At 40.6% G+C, this 24,802-nt stretch overlaps 2 protein-coding genes and 1 pseudogene across 2 annotated transcripts; 1 reads left to right on the top strand and 2 right to left on the bottom strand.

Annotated features, from left to right (window-relative positions):
* Window positions 1-2,268: 2,268 nt before the first annotated feature.
* Window positions 2,269-12,176, top strand: LOC135607371 (autophagy-related protein 11-like). The gene is made up of 5 exons (XM_065099141.1): window positions 2,269-3,812; window positions 5,848-7,528; window positions 8,810-9,027; window positions 10,944-11,157; window positions 11,616-12,176. The coding sequence occupies exons 1-5, from the start codon at window positions 2,851-2,853 to the stop codon at window positions 12,009-12,011; spliced, it is 3,471 nt and encodes a 1,156-aa protein (XP_064955213.1). The 5' UTR covers window positions 2,269-2,850; the 3' UTR covers window positions 12,012-12,176.
* Window positions 12,177-12,562: 386 nt separating this feature from the next.
* LOC135607372 (uncharacterized) lies at window positions 12,563-17,113 on the bottom strand. The gene is made up of 6 exons (XM_065099142.1): window positions 16,934-17,113; window positions 16,778-16,834; window positions 15,931-16,084; window positions 13,211-13,308; window positions 13,059-13,124; window positions 12,563-12,893 (listed from the first exon to the last, which is right to left on the bottom strand). The coding sequence occupies exons 1-6, from the start codon at window positions 17,051-17,053 to the stop codon at window positions 12,855-12,857; spliced, it is 534 nt and encodes a 177-aa protein (XP_064955214.1). The 5' UTR covers window positions 17,054-17,113; the 3' UTR covers window positions 12,563-12,854.
* A 577-nt stretch (window positions 17,114-17,690) lies between these two features.
* LOC103973868 (large ribosomal subunit protein bL35c-like) lies at window positions 17,691-24,596 on the bottom strand (annotated as a pseudogene).
* Window positions 24,597-24,802: the final 206 nt, after the last annotated feature.

Below are 24,802 nucleotides of genomic sequence, written 5' to 3' on the forward strand. Positions count from 1 at the left end.
CAATCAATCTGTTGTAATAATGGTCACAGCCAGACCTCATCTCTACCAGGAACTTTGTGCAGCACTTATTACAGTGAAACCAACCACGGGAAACACAAGAGAAGAAGGATAGCTTTTGTGCAGCCAGTTCTCATGTCTACTTCTCAGCCTATTTAATGGGGGCAACAGTGACTTTGTGCACAGCGATTGCCCTTGGAGGACTTCCGTTCAAAGTTGTCTGCAGTTCAAATGTCTCATCAACAGGACACACGCAACTTCTTGGGAAGTGAGGGTTTTCGTGGGCAACTAACTCGATGACAGACAGACACCCTTCCTTCGAAGCGAAACACACAAGAAAGAGAAGCGAGTCTTCTGTTCCATACTACAGATACATATGCAAATGGAATCCTACAACAGTAGTAGTGTTCAAGAATTTCTTGTTTATGCCATGTTGACTACTCTGCTAAAAGTTTTACGACTTCCAATATGTGATCAGATATTGTAAATCACATAGGATCAGTGAGAATGCTATTAATATTCAGAAATCAACAAAGAAAATTCAAATAAGAGGAAGCCCATTTACATTATCTAATAATAAATAAATACTATTAATATTGATCAAACACAGAGAATAAATTTTTCTCTTGAATTAAAAGCAACTCCAAAGCTTCAATATTTTTTTTTGTACTGCTCTCACATAAATCAGGAAATCTTTTTAACATGATATTTAATATTTATAGAATAGATAAAACTTTCCTACTCGGATTTCGTATCCTACAACAATATTAATTCTAGAAATCTAAAAATAGCCAACTTTAGGAGTAAAAAAAAAATTCATGATTTATTGATGTGGCAATTGAACGGTAGACTTGACCATCTTTAACACGAAGCTCACTGTTGTTGGTCTGTCGGCCATTTGACATGGTCAGATAATTGACCTCCATTCCCATCAATGATAATTGGCCATTAATTATGATCTTTGCTGGTAGCATTTGAATAACAAAATTGGTTAGTGATCCTTAATCCATTAACTGTTGTACAAAGAAAGTTTTGGAAGCAATCATCCACTTCCAAAACTTGGTGATGGATGCTATATTCCATAATCTAAATGTTAGGAAGGTCTTGTTTTCCTTCACATGATCATCTTCTTGAAACAGTAGTGAAGTAGAAGAGGACCTGTTTGCTGACTTGTAGTTTCTCATGGAAATGACTCTTTCTTTTCTTTTACACAAATGAACATCTTATTTAAGCTTCATAGTTCTAATTAGTTGTCACCTTCATAAAAAAGAAAAATTGATCATCATCATTCTTGATGAACTGCAAAACACTTTTTTTTCTCACAATATTTTCCTTTTCTTCTAACTTTCTCTATTTAATAAAATTTCTCATTGCCTCGCCATGTTGCTAAAAATGTTTCCTCTTAGAATCAAGCAGCCCCAAGTCTTCCAAAGTCAACTTTTATTTGGAAGCATGGAAGGATAACATCCCTTAATTATAAATCATGAGTCAATCTCGTATCATCCATCCATCATCAAAATAATAGCTTCCCTACAATCTTTCATGTCATTAAGCCTCAATCTGATTTCGAGTATTTTCTAGTGGTCAAAAGCATTGCTTCCACTTACCTATTATCTCATTATCTATTAAAAAAATAAAATATCTTATGCATAATAATAAATTAAAACTATTTAGAGTAAACTATCGATAGGGTAGATAGATATCGGTGATGCTTGGATCGACATCAATTTAAGAAATATATGAATTTTTTAAAAAATATAATAAATATAGCATCGAGAAGATAAAAACATATGGTTATTAGAAGCCTCGTTTGTGAATATAATAGAGAGAAAAGTGTGACAAATATGATGGATATAAATTTAATAGTTTCATCTTATGATCTTTATCTCACCATCTAAAATCGTTTCCGGTGGGTAATTTTGACTTGCCAAAGTCATTGACCAAAAGGGGTTCATCAAAAGCACATTGCATGTTCTAAACATTAATTCAATTTCCACACACGTTTCGACACTTACCTAATTCCGGTTGGACCAAGTCGATCGATGATTACGGCCATGGGTTAAATATGAAGGAAGGAGGTCAAATTTCGTATACACCCCTTCCCAAGTAATTGATTTCATATCCGTCCATCCTTCAGATATAAATGTCGGTACATAAATCAATTTAAAGTGCCTAATTTCGCTATTTTCGTATCTTGCAAGGATGGATATGTAAAAAGTGCCTAAACACCGTAAATAGTTGCTTTGGAATTGCTTTACCTTCAAGCCTTCCTTCCTTTCTACCGATTCCCAAAACGAGAAGGGAATAAGGCGGAGAAGCGTCCGTGTGCGTGTTTTTATTTCCTTCTCAATCCGTCCGGCCAGCCTCTCCCTTTCTTCATCGGATCGACACACGCACGACGCCTCCTAATCCCAATCTATATCCCACCCCTGCAAGAAAATCCGCTCCCGAGAGGTGGAGAGGGAGACGGCTTCTAACAAATCCGCCGGCACTGCCACCTGGGAAACGTTTTGGATTCGGTCTCATCCATCGATCTATCTTTGATTCCGAGAAATCGTCGATTTCCCTTCGCATACCCTAGCCTTTTTTTGCTTCGATTGCTGTGGCACAAGAACCCTGTTCTCTCCGTCTCCCATTTTCTTTTCTCCCCCCTTTTCCGACTTCCGATTCCTTTCTTCTTGATTTACATACAGCCGAGGCTGGTAGTTGTGGGATTGGGGATCGAAGAGAAAAGGGTTCTTTTGGCCATCGTTCTGGAAAAGTTTGGATTTTTAGCGGCTGGTTTCGATTCTAGGGTTCCGGTTTTAGGGGTGGAGGGAAAGAAGGGAAAAGGGGGAAGGGCAAGGGAGGAAGATGAGTTGCGGGTCGGCCGTCACCTCCACCACCAACGAGGGGTTCGTCCTCGGGCGGAAGCTCCTGGTCCACGTCGCCGAGAACGGGCACAGCTTGGAGTTCGAGTGCGACGGCGCCACCCCCGTCGAGGCCATCCAGCGCTCGATCGAGGCCCTCTGTGGCGTCGCCATGGCCGACCAGCTCCTCCTCTGCCGCAACACCTCGCTGGACGCGCAGCAGTGCTTGTCATACTACAAGCTTCCGCAGGACGATCGCGAGGTCTTCCTATACAACAAGGCCCGACTCCACGCTGACTCCCCACGGCCACACCCCGAAGCCATTGACGCCCCGAAACTCGCCCTCCCTCCTCCGCCTTCCCGGACCCAGGATTCGCACCCTTTGGACAATGCCCCGGACCCGGCCCTCAAGGCATTGGTCTCTTACGAGCGCCAGTTCCGATACCATTTCCAGCTCGCAAATGTTGTGTATACATGCGCTCAGGCAAAGTTGGAGATCTGCAAGAGGTTGCTGAGGGAGCAACAGGTGCAGGGGAGGGCATTGGAGACGGCTCGAGGCAATCTGGAACACACGTACAGGAAGCTACACCAGAGGTACACGGAATTCGTCAAGTGCTTTTCCCAGCAGCACAGGAACCATTCCGAACTCCTGGGTAATTTTGAGAGGGACTTGGAGAGGCTGCGGTCCTTGAAACTCCATCCGAGACTGCAGTCTGGGAACCGCAAGTGCTTGTTTGATCTCGTGAAGGAGGATGACCTGAGAAAGTGGGTTGATGTCTGCTTCAATTCCCACCGGCAGTTTGAACTTAAAGTTTCGCAGCTGAAGACAAACTTTGGGGAACTCAAGAGAAAATTGGATAGTCTACTCTCATCCATGAACTCAGCTGGTTGGGGAGAATTGGAACATGCAATTAAAAATCATCTGAAGGTTCTTAATGACCAGAAGAGTGTCATGCAGTCATTGAGGTTAGATTATTATGCTTCTTTTAGTCATTCCGATTTAACATAACCACTTGAGCGCCAGATCACTATTCTTTCAATTAAACCAAAGTGACTTAATATTGATTCACTTGACAATAATGCTTAGCAGAGATTTTAATGGCAACATTGGATGATAGTTTTGTCATCTGAAGATTTCATGGCCGTAGCAAGTTTGTGAGAAAGGTTCTATTGGCATGCCGCTTGAATAACCTTTGTAGCAATTCTATATGTGATCGGAAGTTTTATAATTTCTATACTTGTTCTTTCTTTAATGTTTAAATGTAGCTTAGGTGCCTTTTTAAAGGGTATTGATTCACATAATACTCGGGTGAAAGACTATGTTTTACTCTCTGTATTCCATTTAATACTCACATGGCACAACTGTAATTTAAATGGACAATTAAGTATATGCTTACATGGTGAGAGGTTCTACATCCTTCATTTTGGACCATGTAAACTGATAACTTGAGATAATAAAGATGAGATGACAAAAACACACTCCACTATAAAAATTCGAGTGAAAAAAGTTCCTTATGTAACTGTCACAAAGTTACAATGCATGCATAAAATCCTTGACCATTTACTATACAATTCTACTCATGTTTCACATCTTTTATGGGTCAGGTCTTTTAGAAGCTTTGCATGCACAGTTAAACTGATCTTATCTTCTTCTTTTTCTCTATTTTTCCTATCCTTAGCATGAGCCTTCTCTTGCTCATTTTGAAGAGATATTTGGTTGAACATGCATCTTTTTTACTACATGGAAAATTTCCTTCCAATTTTTTTCTCCTTTGTTCAGACTCGTTGACTTATCTTTAAGCTTACCTTGCCTTCTCTCTCTGCCCCTCTCTTTTCCTCCCTCCTTCCATCCATCCATCCATCCATCCATCCATCTATCCCTCGCTCTCTCCCTCCCTCTCTATTGTTTGGGTGTTGGGGGGAGTCTTTTCTCAGGGTTGAAGAGTCATCAATTCTATATATGTTAGAATGTCCCATTTTCTAGGAGTTCAACAGTGTTTTCATTAATATTAAAATGTTGAGTACCATAATCAGATATAAACAAAGACTTCATTGGTGATGTTTATATGTTTAAGAAGTTATTTATGTGATAGATTATATGATACAATGTATGTGATTGAAGTGGTATATTGAGCATATTTGAACTATTCAATTTATGTAATTCAAATTTATAACTCTGAGAAGGAACCATAAACTACATATGACAGACACATATTCATACGTATGTGGACTGTATAGATGGACACATGGTTATATGTAGGTGTATTTGTGGATTCATTTACATGTCTATTGTGGATTGTATAAGCAGCCATATAATTTTTGGCTGTATATGCAGTTAGAAGACTGCATATTAGTTCATCTTATGTGATGCAACTATATAATTGCATTTACATATTTGGCTACATAGTTCTTGTCATATTCAATTGGATGAAAAAATATTGTTAATGACGTGTAGCTAAAAAAAATGAAACCTAATCTAGAACTTAGACAGGTCTGGGGCTGGGCTATTGCCTTCAATCCCTTTCATTCTCGAACAATATAAACATAGTTGGAATTTAACTAATGATTATTATTAATGTATTGGATCTTATGATACATATTTAGATTAAAAATCTGTATTTGTATCAGATGTTATGTTGATCCTATCATGTGATCATGTAAGGGATGACTATAAGTGCATACTTATGTACTAGATCTATTTGCTCTGAGATGAAGCAAATTTTAACAGATCAATGATATGCCAAATCATGGAAGCAAAAATTTTTCAGATCTCTCTTGATATATTGTAGGGTTTTTCAATATCTATATCTAAAAGGAATTTCCACTTAAAATTTTATGTGGAGATATTGGAGTGAAGTGACTTATTGTTTGCTAATAAAAAATATTTTGTGGCCCAGGTCATCTGCTGACAAATTATTTATTCATTATCTGCTGCCTCTGTTTCTTTTTTTTTTAATGCTAATTTGAATTGTAATGTAGGACTTTTATGTTTCTTATGCAGTAAGGATGTCGACACTGCAAAGAAACTTGTGGATGATTCAGGTCTCCCACTGTCTGAAACACTTCGTCCTCATGATGCAGTTTCTGCCCTTGGCCGAATATATGATGTTCATGAAAAAAGTCATCTTCCAAATGTGCAGAATTGTGATCATGTTATGTCAAAGTTACTTGATAAATGCAAGGTTAAGAAAAATGATATGAATTTGTTGGTTCATCTCAGTATGCAAAAGGTCAAATCTGTTCAGTTTGGCATCAGAGACATGATGAATGAACTTCATGCATTTCAAGAGGTAATGGGACATCAGGACAAAGAGTTTGAAAATTTAAAATTTGTCAATGGTGTGGGACAGGCATATAGAGCTTGCCTTGCTGAAATTGTAAGAAGGAGATCTTCTTTGAAGTTATACATGGGCCTAGCTGGACAAATGGCCGAAAGGCTTGCAACAGAGAGAGAATCGGAGATCAGAAGACGAGAGTTGTTCTTCAAAACATGGAGTAAATACATTCCAAATGATATATTAGCAGCTATGGGATTGTTTGATTCACCCAGTCAATGTGATGTCAATATAACTCCTTTTGATACAAACTTGTTGGAAATTGATGTGATTGATGTTGATCGTTATGCACCACAGTCATCGATAGGCTTGGTCTCTAAGACTGAGAAGGATGTAGCGGAAAATGATTACTTGGCCACGTGTAGCGGTAGCAATATGATTAAATCTGAAGAAAGTTCTGTTCATAATGGTGAGAAGGTGGAGTTTTTGGAGGGTTGCGAATCAGTGGATATCGCTGGAACCAGCAAAATGGAAGTTGAGAATGCACTATTAAAAGCTGACCTTGCTTCGGCGATTGCTATGCTCTGTGCAATTGATGTTGCAACTCGATATGACCCCGTAGATGAAGGCACAAAGGATGATATGTTGAAAAATGTGAAGGAGAGGACAGCTGAAGCTCTTCGTGAAAAAGATGAGTTTGCCAATCGCCTTCGCTATATGTTAAATGTGAAGCAGGAGGAATGCCTGTCTTATGTGAAACGAATTAAAGAGCTCGAGCAGAGATTATCAGATAAGTATTCCCAAGGGCAGAATCTTGTGTCTGTTAAAGATGTCTCTGATTCTGGCATTTCAGCTTTAAAGAATGATGGCTATAAGTTGGAGAGTTTTGGAGAGGGGGAAAGTCGGATACCTTACACGTCAATGATGCCTATGGATGAGTTATCTAGTACATCTGGATTGGTGGATTCCAAGATAGAGCATGTGACTGGACCAAGTAAACCAGGAGAAGGTGGAGATGAGAGTATGACTGATCTTTCGGGCACACTGAATATGCGTTCTGTTGACTCCACACATAATTCTATGGATGCGTCAATGCTAGAGCAGCCTCGGGATGAAAGTCAGGTTGGTCCTCTTGTCAGTGAAGTGAAAATGATGACAGCCCAGATGACCATGGAAAAAGATTCATCTGGTGTCAACACTGAGATTCCTGTGAAAATGTTACCTTGTGAAACTGCTGATGAGCCAGTTTTGGAGTCAAAAGACCTTGTACAAGACCTGCAAAATGCCCTTGCAGAGAAGTCAAATCAGTGCACTGATATGGAAAACAAGCTCAAAGCCACTGTGGAGGAGGTAAACTCACTTAAGAAAGAACTGGAGATCAGCCGAAATCTTCTTGATGAATCTCAGGTCAGTTGCTGCATTGGTAATCCGTTGAATAGCTAGCAAATGTACATGTTGAAAAATTACTGTTCATCTTCTGAAGCTTTGAGAATCTGTGCAGGCTAATGTTGAAAAATTACTGTTCATCTAGTATAGCTGAGAATTTCATCTTTGAAAGTTATTCAAAACTTCTATAGGCTAATGTTAATAGTTGGTTTGTTTAATCAATACTCCTTAATAATAGTCGTTCTGAAAATCCCAGTGCATTAGAATTTGGTTTAGATGTTTTTTAATTTATTGTAGTTCAAGTAACACTTCTTTTATATCCTTAAGGTTGCTGTTCTTGTCTTTCATATCTGAGTTTCCAGTTGTTTAATTGTTTCATTGACAAGTTGACTCTTTTAGTGATTCTGATCAGACATCTTGGGTAGGAAATTCCAACATTGGTTATTCTACCTTTTTGGGTTACGGTGACTTTTATTAAGGTAATAACGAAATTCTACATGTTAATGTTGACTTGATCATATTCTTATCTTTTTACTTGATCCTTGATATCTTCAATAGGATAAGAATAGTCGGCTGCGCCATGTTTCCCACATTCTAAAAGATCAAGGAGTTTTGGAGTGAATAGGAAATGTTTCTCTTGGATAAAATGGTGTAATAACTATGCTTATCCCGGAAAGCATGTAGCCACTTTTTTTTTGTGGAGGGGCAACTAAGATATAGTCGTCAAGAGCACTATAATTTGCTCTTTTATGGAAGTACTTCCATCTTCCTGTAAAATATCATTCAAGAAAAGTTACCTCAGCAATCTTGTAAAGTCAGGTCTGCATTCCATCCGATCTGCCATAATCAACTCCTAAAATTTGAGATGGGAAATGGGTCATATTGGCTTAATTTGGGAGGGAGGAAGTCTGACCTGATTTGGCTGGTTTGAACCAGATTTTAGGTTGATTTTGTCATATTCCAAAGATCTGGGGCATCCCTAGGCAGTTTCTGCTTGATTCTTGGCCAATGTTGTCAATCCAACCTGACCATCTAATCCAGTGTTTTCAGTCCAGTCCCGGTCCCCATTTCTGATGTCGATGCCATCATGCTTTTGTTTAACTGCATCTTTTGTGGCTGAAACATGATTGGAACATATCTTACTGTCATGCTTCATGTTATTTTTACTTAACCAGGCTCTTTGTAGTGGTTATATACCATTATGGACATGCTTCCATAATTATGAAATATATTCTGTATTATCTCTTGTTCTCATCACTTGTTCAAGACATTTTTAGAAGGCTGTTTTTTACTTCCTGCAAGATGAACTGTGTGCACTTGGAGAATTGCCTACATGAAGCAAGAGAAGATGCCCATACTAATCTATGTGCTGCTGATAGAAGGGCCTCGGAATATAATGCCTTGCGTTTAAAAGCAGTGAAGATGCACAGTTTATTTGAACGGTTTCGCAGTTGTGTTACATCTGGTGCTGCAGTTAGTTTTGCAGACTCATTCCGATCTTTGGCTCTGTCGCTTGCCAGGTATCTTTTGATAATTGAATTACCATTGTTGACAATATCCCCTTTGATCGTGTTTCATGTCTGATTATTTCAGTTGTGCCAGTGTGATATTTGTGATTGTTTCTGGATGGCCATTGAATTTACTATCTGAAAAGCACGTTGCATAGTAAATCTTTATCCTCTTATTAGTAATTGCTAGGTCAACCTCACCTTTATTTGAACATATGATACTCAAATCTCGCATCCTTTTCGGGGTGCCCTGAGGGCTCTTTGTACACATTGTCTTAGTAGACCTATTGGATTTTGTTGTGTTTGTCGTTTGTATTTAACCTTTATATGGATAGTTCAACTCTGACCAATGATTTAAAAAGCGTTAGGCGTCAAAGTCCCAAAACGCTCAAGGCGAGCGAAGCGAGACACTCTTAAATATTAAAATATAAAAAATATAATTATTGAAACAATAATATAATATTAAATTAAAAATATTTTGTTAACTGTATATTATATAAGTTAGAGGGGGCGAAAAAAATATTCTCTGAAATATAAAAATATATAATATAAATAAAAATATAATTTTTTAAATTAAAAATATGATATTAAATTTAAAAAATACTGCTAACAGTATATTACTTAAAGTTAGAGGGGGGAGAAAAAAATGTTAATAGTAACAGGGAGATAGCAGTAGCGACAGAGAATTAGTTTAAGATAGTTATGGCAACGCTACGAACGATAGAAGCGGTAGTGGCGAAAGTTGTGGCCAGCAACAGCGGTAGCGAGGGAAGCTATGGACAGTAGCAATGACAGCGGCGAAAGCTGTGGACAGCAACAACGACAACAGTGAAAGCTGCGGACAACAACGACAACAGCAGAAGTTGCGAACAGCATCAACGACAGTGACAGAAGCTCCAGAGGGCGTTTGTCGGTGGTGGAGGAACCTGCGGTCCTCTCCCTCAACAGCGGAAGGAAGCGACAACGGAAGTAAGCTACAGGGGCCGTTGGACTCATTCGTTGACAACAGAGGAAGGCTCAGTCCGTTGCATCTGCAGCAAAGGCAGCGGTAGAAAGCGTCAGCGCTAGGGTTCCTCGGGGTCATGCGGGCATGAAGTGTGGTTTTGAGGTAAGAAACTACGAACCGAACCAGCCTTAAACTGGTTCGGTTCGCCCAGGTGGCGCCTCATTGAAGCGTGTCTCCTGGTGCACACACGAGGCGCTCGAGCCTCACCTCGCCTCGCCTTGCTCGAGTGCTTAGGCAAGTGTTCGAGTGCCTCTTTAGATCACTACTGTTATAATTACTGATCCTTGTTTTGCATTTTAATGCCACTTTCCTTCAGCTTTGTTTTTAAGTCTTAACTCTCAAAGGGAATTCAAAATTAATCCCTGGATGGCGTTTAAAAATGTTATATAGAGAGTTTGTCTCTTATACTGTTATCATTGGAGGACAAAAACAGGAAAACCTTATCTTTCTATATCCCCTTTGATGGTGTATCTTCTATTAAAGCCAACACTTCATCTTAAAATCTGAACCCAGGGCATATAAATTTTCTAGCATTTGTAGTTGTTATTTGCTGATTTTCCTAGTGACACTTGTATCTATCATCTTGTATGCCTCACGAACAGTTACGAAATAATGTCTTGATTTGGATCTTAGCTATCCCATCCATTCATAACTGACTGGTTAACATGATTTTTAGAGCCAGTAGCTTTGTAGCTAGTAATGATTGATTGATTGATTTATAAGAGTTGAATTCGGTTTGTAGTTATAAGGAATCAGTCTTCTGAGGAAGGTTTTAAGTGGACTTAATTGAACAGTCTGGTGAGATTGATTCTTGCGTCAATGCATGCATGGCTTCCACTCCTAATCAAAATTAACTTCTTGTGAATCTAGCATAAAAAATTTTTGTTTCTTTTCAGAATGTTTTCCATTTCCTCTTTTGCAGTTCTCTCAGTGAGGATGAAGATGACTTTACCAGGGATTTCCAAGCATGTATAAAAGTCCTTGCAGACAGGGTAAATTTTTTGTCCCGTCATCGTTCTGATCTCTCGGATCGCTGTTCCAAGGCTGAAGTTGCACAAGTAAACCTTGTGAGAGAGCTGGAAGAGAAGAATGAGCTACTTAAAAGCTTATACAATAAACATCAGTTAGAGAAACAGGTTGGTAGATCATTCCACTAGATCTTTAAAATGGATTGAGAATATGGCATGCTTGATAACATGATGTTCTGCTCTTGATAGCCATGTCATCCTTGATTATCTGTTGGTAACTTGGAAGGATTATTATGTACTTGTATATTTCTATCAGTTCTTTACTGGATGACATTTCATTGTTAATTCTAGTAGGTAACTTTTGTCTTCAGCTCATCATGGTGCCTTTGTTAACCAGTCTCAGCTTGTTCTATTTGAATTACTTAGTCTAGATGTGTAGCCAATAGATTACATAATTGCAAGACATGACTTTTCTTCGTCGCCTAGGCCTATCGGGTTACATTTCTTCTCAGGTTGATTTGGTCGGTTCGACTGTTAACATCAATTTAATCATGCCATCATCTTTCTGTAGTCACTGCTTTCTATGTTTTAATTGGACTTGTAATCTATACGTGTGGATTTAACAGGCAAGCAAGGAGAAAATCACTTTTGGTCGCTTTGAAGTTCACGAGCTCGCAGCGTTTGTTCTGAACCCTGCCGGACACTACGAAGCAATCAATCGGAGCTGTCCGAACTACTACCTCTCTGAAGAATCGGTTGCACTGTTCAAAGAACAACATTCTGGGCGACCAGCATACATAATCGGGCAGATCGTGCATATCGAGCGGCGGATTGTGCGGCCACCAGTATCCGTCAGGACTCAGCAAGGAGATCAAGTCGAAGCTTCGACCGGCGAAACTACCAACAACCGACGATCTATAGCACAAGGGGCTGCCTTGAACCCATACAATCTTCCCATCGGCTGTGAATACTTTATAGTGACAATCGCGATGCTACCTAACACCGTTCATTCTACTTCCTGATCTCGCTACTGGCTGAAGTGAAGGAGGATCAATTGTACAGTGCATAGAATTGACTCTGGTGGGGTATCTTTGTACATATGACCGGTTTCGCACTTTCTTCTGTACATACCAAACTCTTTTATGACGTTATTAGCATGTGAATACATGTATTTTTTTCTTTTTTAAGATTCTGTGGACGTAAGGCTTACGTTTTATGCATGGATTCATGCATGTGCTTAAAAAATTGACCGTCTGATGGTACGCTGCCAAGAATTGCCGTCTTTTAATCTGAACACTACTAGCAGTAAAAAGAAACATGTATATCTCTGCTAAATCACAGCGATAGTGGAATACTGTTCATTTCTCTGCTAAATCACAATTCGGGCGACGTGGATGTGTTGGTATTGTGCACGAAATCCGAAGCACGTTCTCCACAACTCCATTGATACCCTTTTTTAAGTCGAACCGAGTTATCATTTTTTTGCTTCTTGATTTCGATTGGGCGATGAAAATAATTTCACATTAGTAAAAATCTTAATAATAGAAAATTTTCACATTAGTAAAAATCTTAATAATAGAAAAAGACTGATGCATAATTTTCAACGAGATATAAGTACATTTATGTCTAATGCCCGCAAATAGAGAGTTTCTGTGACATCAAACTTAATAACATGAGAAGCAAAAGAATAATCTTACTCAACAACAGGTCTATAGGCCAAATGCAAACATGTTATGCGTCGTATCCAATCATCCATATTAAACTTTCAAGCTGATGCTAAGCTAGCAAGAATTTGTTCCTGCTACCGACATTAGCAATGACCGGAGTAGCAAGAGATTCTTGAACAATAAGCTGGCTCAAAAGTATCAGTGGACTGGAAGGCCCCCACCGGCGTATTCCACTTCCTGGAGTAATAGTGGTTACTTAAAAGGCATTAGTTAGAAGAAGAAGAAGGATCTCTGTTAACACATATTAAATTGATCATTATTTATTGGAAACAGAATGATGTGGGTGGCAACACATGCATATTAATGCAAGCAGCATAAATGAGCAAGATGATGAAGTCGTACCGATGCAGGAGGTAAAGAAGAGACCCAATCTGATGCATGTGTTGGGAGAAGACCCAATGTGTTGAGCTGTCAAACCATGAGAAGAAAAATCACATTCAAGATTCAAATGATTTTTGCGATAGTCTGCACAATTATGGTCATCAAAGTTTTACCTTCCAGATGCCTAGGACCAGCCCAGCCAAGTTAAGAGCAATGAAAAGCAATTTGGGTGCAAGGGTATCTACCCTTGGGTCCTTGTAGGGTTCAAAAACTGCAAGGAGGAACATGGTCATTCCAGAATGCTGTAGAACTTTGAACGTCTTAACTGATGCAAGTTGAGGCAAAACCATGTTGACAAACAAAAACACCATATCTTGTGACAAGCACATGTGATCCGCAAAGCACAAACACAATATCAACAGTAAAACCAAAAAATGAAATGCATGTCCAATTTTGAAAGAAAGGATAGAACACGTCAAGTAAAAAAAAGAGTGAATCGTATGTAATGATGTAAAAGGCGCCAACTCTAGTTAATTCCTGTGGGCGAAAGACCTAAGGCAATATATTCACACTTTTGACGGTATCAGAAAGATCGTGACTGGAAAAGAGAGATTATTCACATTCAAGAGAGATTATTCAAATGATCAGTCAATATCCAAGTAGGAATAGGCTAGAATTTGGAACCAGAACCCTAATTGATCATTGAGGAAAAACCACTGCACCAAAACCCATTGAAAATAGAATAAACTCTGTTGCATCAATTCAGATTGATCACTGTCAAGAAACCAATAATAGCGAGTGGATTACACCTAAGATCATCATGAACTGGGGAAGCCAGCCTGATCATGACTGGAAAAGAGAGGATTGGTCCCTGTCCCTAAATATTGACTGGATGACAAAACACTTTAGCAGTCCAATCCGGTAGATAACAAACAAATTCCAATAGGAGTAGGAGCTGAGAAAGAACTGCATGAAGTAGGATATCTCATAGTTTTCTCTTGCTCTTTGCTCCTGGCAACTAGATCCAGGAACAAGACAAGGAGAAAGACAAAGAACAGGAGAAGATGAAGGAAAAAAAGAAGCAAGAAGAGAAGGAAGGATAAGTAATAAATGTAGCTAGTCTTCATAGGAAAGATAAGGAATAGCTTCATAGAAGGAAGTTATTAGAATAAAGTGTAGTTGATATATAAGGAGTTAGCGGACATGCTGCATGATATTAAGGGTTTGGATAACTAAGTTCTCATTATGACCTTAAGATTGCTAGAATATGAAAATGAGATCTTTCACTGAGTAAAGAATCATTTGTTTAGAATATGCTGCTAAACACAGAAGAATCATCTTCAGCACAGATTAAGAGACCAAGAAAAGGAAACAGGTTAAGCAAGTATTCGGCTGAGGTTTGAGGTGTTATATCAAGGCATTTATGGGGCACAATTTCCACAACAGCATTTTCTTCAAAGGAATCAAAGCAATGAATAGACAAGATCACAGTAATATTGGAGATCACTGAGACCAAGAGTTCCAATACTAGGTGAACAATTTTGGTACTTTATAATTGACATCATGTGCACGTTACTTGAATCTAATCCCACCATTTCTGTTTTCTTTATTCACTTTTTCTGAGTTTCTGTGTATCAATCTTTTGTTCATGATTTCGGCAGCAATGCCAATCCAACCCATCAAACAAACTCATCTGATTTCAATACCAAAATAATCCCCAGAACAATCCCAATACATCATACAGTGAGCAGGAGATGAAGGAAAAAAGAAAAGAGAGAATGGAGGGACTGAAGGACCAAACATGCAATAAATATAAGAGAGTAAACTGTTAAATATAAAAATAATTAATGTGCAAAGCTGGTTTACAAGCTCAACAACCCCAGCCAGCTCTAAAGCAGTATAACTGACTACGTTGCTTACTTGCCAACAGTATGGGTATAGCCTAGCAGTTAGGTTCAATGGCCAATGCCCATCAAGAAAAGTATTAAAATTCCAGTGTAACTTTTGAGGTTTCAACAACAATGAGAAGCTAAATCCAAAATATTTGGGGTCAGCTACATGATCCATTCTCACAATTAAGCTCTATACAGAGCAATGTTACTGGATAAACTAGGGCCCATAGAAAACCCTTTCATTGTTTTCAACAATGACATCAAAAATTTATGTTTATCATTTTCTACATTGACTTATACGATCTTCCTATGCATATCGCATCACTAACCTGAACTGGCTCACCTGACCTAACTGGTGTATTTATATATCTGTTTTGGGCGAAACACTTTTTAGTATATTTTCCTATTTGGACAAATGTTTTGATTCATAAAGGTATAAAAAGCCACAAATTTATCTTATAAAACCATCCTTCAGAAGTAAGGGTTCTACAACAATCACCACTCTTTTATTTATTATACACATATTAAGAGGTCCTCTTACATTTAGCAGTACAACCAAGATATCAAAAACCTTTAGGGATTCCTGATCCATCTATTTCATTATTATATATATATATATATATATATATATATATATATGAAAATACCTTTTCATCCTTGATGTCCTGTACAGTCATTAGAAACTAAAAAAGTTCCTATATTGTATTAATTTTTCCATCCCTGAGTTACTCCTGCGTCCTCTGAGTAGTCAAATGCTAACCAAAAGAGGCGCCAACAGAGGTTTAGGTATGATGTTAATTAGTTTCTTTCACATCCTTATAACAACTCTACAGGACACATTAGGCACAGTTAATGATATAGCTGAAAGATCACACATAAATCTTCAATGTGGCCAAGGCCAAGATGCATGTATATCCAATGTGAAATCAGTTTTGTATGCATAACCTTACATCTAATGGGAGAATAACTGAAGAACAAAAAGAATGGTGGCAATTGCATACCTTTTCCAACACCTTGAAGAGCGCTTATTGGCTGCCAAAGCGCTGAAAATGTAATGCCGATACTGAACAAATGAACTGTACTTCCAGCCATCCACATCATAAAACCCATCATCAACAAGTTTTTAACAGGTGCTTGAGCAACTTCCCAAGCTTTCTTCATGCATGAAGAGAGGAGACAAACATGGAACAGATTAAACAGATGGATGTAGAAAAACGATGGCAGCAAACGTAAAAGGACAAAAGGATGCAAGTAATGCAAATTTGACATGAAACAAAAAATAGTAAAAAATTGACCAAGAAACAGTGAAAAGATCCAAGATATCTATCAAGTATCAATTGCAATTTTTATAAAAACAACAATAATTAAGCAGGTTGATAAGTTCAAGATCAGACAATTCCTCCTAATGATGATATACTAAGTAATATGAAATAGCCATATATACAGCAATATTTTACCATCGAAAACCAGTTGTGACCATCAGAAAACATTTATTCTTATTTATGGGCACTGTCTTAGAAATTGACCATCAGAAAGCTAATTCCTAATTCTGTAAAATGTAGCGGCAAATACTGCTCAGGCTGATACAAAGAGTGATATTTTCACTAGTCGACATTGTCAACTGATATCCCAACTGTTCACCCAAAAGAAGGAATTGTATCCTCCACTATCCAAACCATCCTTGTTATCAAATTGAGACTAATGCAACAAATTTCAACCAGAAAAATTTTGATGGATCGAGAGGTAAAGCTCGACAACCAAATGAATCAGAAGGGAGACAAAACTCTTTTCAATCAACGTCGGAAGCCCCCAAGCTCCTGGGGATTGAAAACCCTAACGCATCAGTACCTGCGCCTTCCAAGCCGCTTCGGCCTCCTTCTTCTGCCGGCTGGCACTGGCGTCATCCTGAGCCAAGAATCAAAATAAGAAAGAATAAATCCTAAGACCAAGTGAGAAAACTACGCAAGGCTATCAAGAAAGTGAGAGGAACAGAGAAGGGAGTACGGGATCAGAAGAAGATCGGCTGAAACCCATTGGATCTGGAACGTCCACTGGCGAGGAAGAATACGAATTCTCGGCGAATTCCACAGCCCATCTCCGCGCTAATCCCTTCCCCTTCTCCATGTGTTCGCTCGACCCTCGAGAGATCGACAGATGCTCCACCTCGCTACTTGGAACGGTGGAGGCAGGTCAATGCTTTGAGATCTGTGAGAACCGTGATATCATGCCCTAAGGCACGTGACTTAGATCGAAAGTCCAGTCTGAACGGCTGATGATGGATAAGCGCGTACCGAGATGAATCTCAAATTGCACCCATCATGCGCCAATCAAGTGGGGGCGTGGATCTCAAAGTACGATGAGGCACGTCATCGACCACCCTATATTTACCACAATGGCCAATCAAACTGGAGACGAAAATGACAATTAAAAATCATTAAAATAGGGTACAAAATTTAGAAAATCACAGTAATTGAAATTTTTCCGTCGCTTAGTTTCACGTATATTTCTCTTTAGATAGTTCGTCATCTCTATTTCCATGCTCAAAAGCATATCCAATTCCATGAAAACAAGAACAAAATTATAAAATGATTTATGATAATATTGCTTATTTTTCATTTTCTGCTACTTGAATTAAGGACCATGGCAATAACAAGTGTTAGGTTAAATTGATTGTGTCTCTTTCGATGATTGTTTTTCCCTGGAGGGGATTGACAAGCTATTTGAGCATGGAAATCAGACAAAAAATCCATCACACCAAAAATACTTGGTAATTGGAGTCACCTCAAAATCATTAACGCATAGATCAAGATGGAGCTGAAACAGGTACAATAAGAACAATGACGACGAGTTACATTATTATATATTTAAACAATAAGCACGGTGCAAGAAAATTAAAAGCAAAATAAAGAAAACAAAGAAATTGATCGATCCTTCTCCGTCACCACCAAACTCTCAGGTTGCATGTCGATTCACTTTGAGGTATGGTATAGTAAGAATACTTGGAAATTGGCGTCACCTCAAAATCATTTAAGCATAGATCAAGATGGAGCTGAAACAATGACAAAGCACGAGTTACGTTATATATTTAAACAATAAGCACGGTGCAAGAAAATTAACAGCAAAAAAAGGAAAGCAAAGAAATTGATCGATCCTTTTCCATCACCAAGAAACCCTCAGGTCGCATGTCGATTCACTTTGAGGTATGGTAAGGCGCCAATCATGTTGTCATAATCGCTTTTGTTAACAGGATGCTGCAACCAAAAATTGGACAGATATCAGATGCATATCCACATTACTTGGGCGGTGTCAGCTATTTAAAGCATTAGGAGAATGGTACAATAGCGTGGATGGGCTGAACGAACAAAGAACAATGTTTGATTTCAAAGCATTTCACAATGAAAATAAGAGACTTATGAACAATTGTGAGCAGAATTAATTATCAGTAATTAATATAAGAAATAATGAAAACCTGTTATTCTAAAAGAAAAGAGCAATATTGACAGCTTGAACCAGAACACAATGAAAGGTGAAAAGTAGGCAACATCCTAAAAGTCAACCTTAATTTTGATGAGACATATAAACAAAATCGATGTAATACTTATGTATGTCCGTGTCTTTTGGTATATTCATGCCTTGTACAGCATATAGAGGGACGATCGAAGGCTTAATAGTCCTATTTTAGTTGGGTTAGTGGCCTCTTTAGGCTTGTAAATAAACGTTATGTCATGGGGACACGTGCGAGAGATTCTCGGCCTGTAATGGATCATTTTACCCTTTGTCGTGCAACTGTTCAGAGCTTGTAAAGTCTGTTTGTAATTTGCATTGTCTATGAAGTATTTTTCGGAGATGTTTGCTTGTGGATCCCGATTGAGGCGTTCTCTCTAACCCGTTCTCTCTTTTGTTGGTCCTAAGGGACAATGGGAGGCTTCGGGGAAGCTGACCTTTGCGGACGGACACGCAAGAGTGCCGCACGACTTAGGCAAAACCAGCTAAGTCCGTGACAGATGGTATCAGAGCGGGACAAGCACTCATAGAAACACTTAGCATGCAAACGTGGGGGACCTAGCGGGGCTGCGTTGAGGGCAGTCAGCACACGCGCGACCGTTTGGGGGAAAACGGGCATGGAGATGTAGGGAAAAGGAGTCGCTCGGAGGAGCGGGCATCTGACATTGGCATTCAGAGGAATGGCCAACCCTTCGCGCAAGAGGCACCACGAGAACAGGCAAGCTTGGAAGAATGCGGAGCGCACAAAGGTTGGGATGGTTGAGTTTGAGCTACGGCTCAACGTTGACAACCATACTTGATGGTGCTCACGACAAGCGAGGAGCTTGGTAAAGGATGAGACCATGCAAGGTGGAATGAGTTGCTCAACGACCAAAAGAGTTATGCAAAGCTCACAGAGGTGAGGGGAATTGCTAACTCGAAGAATTTGGTACTCATGCATGGGCTTGTATACGGACGATGGAATGTTCGTGGCTATCCCAAGGCGACTGAAACTCGGTGCCATGGAGCATTGAAACTTTCTCTTCGGCATGTGAAGGATACGTCCGTAGGAGGCTGAAGTGTGCAACGAGTTCAGCATGTTACTAGGCCTTGAGTGTTGCAGCGGGGGCTGTATTGACGTGGAGTCGCAATCTAGCAAGTGCGTTTGCAGGAGGCAGAACAATGCACAATTTGTTCAGCAGATCGGAGTAGTCCAAGGGGATGGTGGTCTCCGAAACGAAGAGAGATGTTGTTCCAATGGGACAGTTATCCAGGAGGGATAAGTCCCGGCTCTCCAGAGGGAGAATCATATGGGACGGACCTCACATGTTGAGGAGGAGTACCTCAACAAACAACAACTCCACGAAGCTCAATGGACTGAGCAAGCGGCGAGGAGTCGTCGCATGATCTCACTTGAGAGAATGCATTGGTGGATGCATTGCGAGATCAAGTGGGGGAGCGACCCAAAACAACTTAAATGAAGGCACACTTGGAGTCGATATGGAGATCGGACTCAAGGGAGGGCTGACCCGTGGAATGGTGGGCGCGAGGGCCACCATCGACTCAATGCAAAAACGAGGAGCGGAGCAACTTGGGTGTAACTTGGCGAAGTACCCAAGCCGCATGAAGTGAGCCAGCATAGAAGTTGGAACATGGAGCGGAGGCACAGTGCTTTCCTTAGACAAAGGTCAAGGACATGAACTCTTGCAGAGGCAAGAGTAGAATCATGTTGTTCCATGGGTTCTTCATTCTGACGGAGCGGACTCATCTTGCATGGTGCCAAAAACGAAAGGAGCTTCTGGGCACATGCACCTTATCTCGGAGAAGCATTTGATAGAGGAACTAAGGCGACTCAATTTGCGGAGGCGAAATTGGGTTCAGAAGGCCTTAGCACAGGGTAAGAGGACTCAGAGGTGGGTACTCTTGAAGAATATGCCACAGTGTTGCCATTCAAGTTGCCATGAAGGAAGCGGTGCGTAGCGGAGATTGTGTTGGTAGGGGCAGAGGCCCAAGATCCAGACAATGGTGCACAAATTACAGTGAAGTCGGTGGACTTCGGGAGTTACTAGGCGACGGACTGTCCTAGAGCGGTGCTTCATCTAGGTGTGACCCAAGAGTGGGTGGATGAAGGTCGATTGCCAAAGGAGCGAACAAAATCGAAGGTGGAAGAGACCCTGCGATGTATTGGCAGAGGCCACACATAGAGGGTTCACAATTCGAGTTTATTCCACAAGGATCAGAATGCAATGGAGATGTCACCAGGAGGTGACATGGTGCAGCGGATCGTGGTGGAACAGTTCGTGGCAATGCGATACACATGACATAGTCCCGTGAGGGACTAGATCATATGGAGGTATGATCGGGAGCTACTGGAAGCTCCACTTCGGTGAACAACACGACGGCAAGATGGACTATGGATTCAAGGAGTGAAGGCCATGGTACCGTAGAGGCAGGTCTTCCGTGCGTGCATCGAATTTTGCATCGGATGAAAGCCTTGGTTATCAGCATATGGGGGCTGTGTTCCACCAAGGGAAAAGTTCGAATGCAAGTACCAGTGAGTCCCATGGGAGGGACTTGATCATGTAGAGGTATGATTGAAGCAGCTGGAGAGTTGGACTGCTCCAGAGCTCATATTCGCTTAAGGGGGCCCGGCAAGTCAGAGGACTAGGTCGAGTAAGCGAACGTTGCTGCCAAGGAAGCTAAGGAGAACAGAATCGGTGCAAACCCTATAATGCGATGGCAGAGGCCATGCATGGGAGTTGCAGTCTGTCTTTCCATCGACCAAAGGAGAGCTGCTTGGAGAACACAGATGTGTTGAAGCAGGGGGTCGAAAGGGGCGAGGAAGCAACGACGAGTCTAGAGGGACTTAGCTACCCAAAATCAAGTATCAGTTAGAATGAAGGTGGACTCGGAGGAGTGCCACAGAAGCATATCTACTGATTGTGAAGAAAAGGGATGCAGATGCGAGGCGACGGATAGTAGGGCTATGGGCATGGCAGCGCCATGGTACCACAGAGGCGGGACTTCCGTGAAAGTCATTGATCCCTTGCTCTCATGGAGGGAGAGCGCTTGGTCGTGAAAGGGGCCGAGGAGGTGGAGAACGCAGAGGCAATCTCCAAGTACCGAGACAAGGCTGAAGGGCAGAGGCCGAAGAACTTCGTAAGACCGGTGTTAATGAGCTTCTCATCAAGATAGCCGAAAGTGAAGGACTTCGAGTCATGCAAGAGTGCATAACCAAGGAACGAAGCAGGCAGTACGCGATGCTGTACCTTTGCTACTCAGTGGAGTAGGCGGCAGGGTTGATGGAGAAGACGGTACAATCCCAGAGGCGACCAAACCTATGAGAGAATTACTCCAAGTTGGGGTGAAAACTTCCTGCATTCCAGAAGTTCGATGGCATTGAGAAGGTGAATCACAGTAACTAACTCAACGCAAGGAGTGCAAACACTTCAAGTGCTTCAGAAGTGTGAGTAAAGAGCAGGCGAAGGCTAGTAACTAGCTCGATGCATGGAGTACAACCTCGAGGAGGCGGGCGAAGTCAAGTAACCTTTGCCTTCTCAACCCTTAAGAGAATGGGCGAAACCGAGTACCCCAATTCTCTTATCTATCGAGCAGAGGAGCTCTGCATAAGTTCAAAGACCCTTCGAAGATAATGGAAGACAACAGTTGTCAAATCCTCACCAACGGTGATTAGTGCTACTGAGAGTAGATTGTTCGCTTCATTTCCCAACGAAATGCCAATCGAAAGCGGAAGTGATGCGAACCTACTTGGATGTGACAACTAAGTGAAAGAAGAGTCAATGAGTAAATTTTGTGGAGGAAGGACCCAAAACTTCAGAAGTTTGCGAGACGATGCTCGTTAAAGCTCCAACAAGCATCCACCCAGTTCAAGCAGCATGAGGAATTTGAGAGACTGGCGCAGTAAGGATGGTCTTTTCCTTTATCTGGGAGATCCGCAGGAATCAACAATGATCAACACAACTCAGCCAATCCCACACCAGAGCTAGAGTCATTGGTGAGTTGAAGCAGCATGGCGGATCAAAGGTTCGACTACTCAAAAACAGCAGCGGAGAGCAGCTAGGAGCCAAGAGGCGCATTGTAGCTGGTGCAGAAGATTGAAGACTCAGCAAAGGCGAGGAGTTGTAGTGTCGACAAAGGCTTCAACGAGGACGTCGAAGGAATAAGTGGGGGGAGAATGTCACGGACAAACTTCTAAACATGATGTTTGATGTAATGCTTATATATGTCCGTGTCTTTTGGTATGTTCATGCCTTGTACAGCATGTAGAGGGACTGCCGAAAGCTTAATAATCCCATTTTAGTTGGGTTAGTGGCCTCTTTAGGCTTGTAAATAAACGTTGTGTCATGGGGACATGTGCGAGAGATTCTCGGTCTGTAATGAACCATTTTACCTTTTGTTGTGCAACTGTTCAGAGCTTGTAAAGTCTGTTTGTAATTTGCATTGTCTCTGAAGTGTTTTTCGGAGATGTTTGCTTGTGGATCCCGAATGAGACGTTCTCTCTAACCCGTTCTCTCTTTTGTTGGTCCTAAGGGACAATGGGAGGTTTCGGGGAGGCTGACCTTTGCGGACGGACACGCAAGGGTACCGTACGACTTAGGCAAAACCAGCTAAGTCCGTGACAGATCGATGCAAAATTGTACCAGCATACACTTCAAGTTCAAAATAAAATTTGGGCAATAACTAGAGCCGAATGACTAGAAAAGCAACAGCTGTGAAATCAAATCACACGATGAATACCAAAAAGAGCAACTTAGTGTATCCCTGATCACACAGATCGATGTCTATTAACGTAGGTTGCCAATTTCATCAAAAGATAATTGAAATTTTCTTTTAAAGTATCAAAACCGGAAGCTTTTTCCAAAAGGTGGGCATTCAAGCTCTGAGTTTAGTACACTCCCAATGAATCAAAGACAAAGGCCTGAAATTGCATTTCATGGTTAAATCAAGAAATTTAAAAAAGCAACCACAAAGGCACGACATTATTTTCACATCACATCACTTGTTATGATGATCTGATAATTTAATTCTGTTCATGCTATTACACATCATAGCACACAAAGATTGCAAGAAATGAGCCACATGAGACTTTGTCAAAATCACAACTGATAAGAACTCCTTGTCTTCACTGTCAAATTGGTCAAGAAATGTACTTCACATCTGCAAGTAGTTCCAAATTTTATCTCGACATAATGTGTTATCATCTACTTTTGATTTAATCACCAAAATCTAAGTTTTTGATATCTTTTGGGTAGTCGACAAGACAAATAGAGATGAATTTTTCCAAGAATCTGCTGAATTAATGTGAAATAAGTTTATGTGAGACTACCAAAACATGGATAAAAACGAATTAACAATCACACGAGTACTATCTTTAGTATAGATGGACTGCTGAACCAAAATGTAATATGTCTAAAGCATTCTATCAAATGATGGCACGAATTTCCAAATCCAAATTCCAATAACGAAACTACAGTGCCGTCTTCAAAGCTCACTTTGTTGGATCCAAGTACGTCAATGGAAGATGGTAATTGCCAATACAAGATGCAAACAATCATGCGAGCAAAATGCCTCAAACGTCCATGGACGACGACAAGCACATCAAAAGCAAAGCAAAACCTACTGGTGATTGTATAAAGAGATACCATTTTGGAAAGCCGGAGTTTCCTCTTGGTGTTCTTCTTCGCCAACAAGTGCTGCTTCCCAGCCCGTCTCCTCACAATTTTCCCTCTTCCCGTCACACGGAATCGCTTCGCGGAAGCCTTCAAGCCCATTAAAGAAGGAAATTTTCCCGTCAGATGGATCAAAAAGGACCAGAAGACGTACAAGAACGGTACCTTGTGCGTCTTCATCTTGTAGCACTTTGCGGCGAAGACAGTGAGAGCGGAATGCTTCTGAGAAGAGGGGATTGGAAAGGGATCTCTGCGGAGTAGAAGAGGGGAACCAGACATGGCCGTGGATGAGCTGAGCTTGTTCTTGAGTGAGAGAACCATGGGAGACACGAGCGGCGGACGCCATTGGAGAAACCAAGTGGCGGTGGGGTGACAGGAGACGACCTCACGAAGCAAAGAGAAGATGAGGCCTTCTTATCTGTGTTCTTTTTGCTCCGCGCAGACCCTTTTTCTACCTCACTACCGCAGAAGGGTTTGCGAAAAAAGAGAATGGCTCACACCAAACGCTAGTGGATATATATATATATATATATATATATATATATATATATATATATACATTTTCTACCTTATTAAAGACTTTTTTTTTTGTTTTCTATTGTAGGATTAACATTTTAACAAATGGCATAGCATCAATCTCCTCCTAACCTTGTACAATCCAATAAAGACCTGCATAGGTAAAACACATGTTGATTAGGAG

This window comes from Musa acuminata, chromosome BXJ2-3 (assembly GCF_036884655.1).
Source record: "Musa acuminata AAA Group cultivar baxijiao chromosome BXJ2-3, Cavendish_Baxijiao_AAA, whole genome shotgun sequence".
Taxonomy (NCBI): domain Eukaryota; kingdom Viridiplantae; phylum Streptophyta; class Magnoliopsida; order Zingiberales; family Musaceae; genus Musa; species Musa acuminata.

Bases quoted from the DNA above. Each gene is read 5' to 3' on its own strand.
- LOC135607371 (XM_065099141.1), top strand. From the start codon at position 2,851: ATGAGTTGCGGGTCGGCCGTCACCTCCACCACCAACGAGGGGTTCGTC. The intron at 3,813-5,847 runs GTTAGATTATTA...TTTCTTATGCAG, and splicing joins AGTGTCATGCAGTCATTGAG to TAAGGATGTCGACACTGCAA. The intron at 11,158-11,615 runs GTTGGTAGATCA...TGGATTTAACAG, and splicing joins AACATCAGTTAGAGAAACAG to GCAAGCAAGGAGAAAATCAC.
- LOC135607372 (XM_065099142.1), bottom strand. From the start codon at position 17,053: ATGGAGAAGGGGAAGGGATTAGCGCGGAGATGGGCTGTGGAATTCGCC. The intron at 16,085-16,777 runs GTACTGATGCGT...TCATGCATGAAG, and splicing joins AAGCGGCTTGGAAGGCGCAG to AAAGCTTGGGAAGTTGCTCA. The intron at 12,894-13,058 runs GTACGACTTCAT...CTATTACTCCAG, and splicing joins CTTCTTTACCTCCTGCATCG to GAAGTGGAATACGCCGGTGG.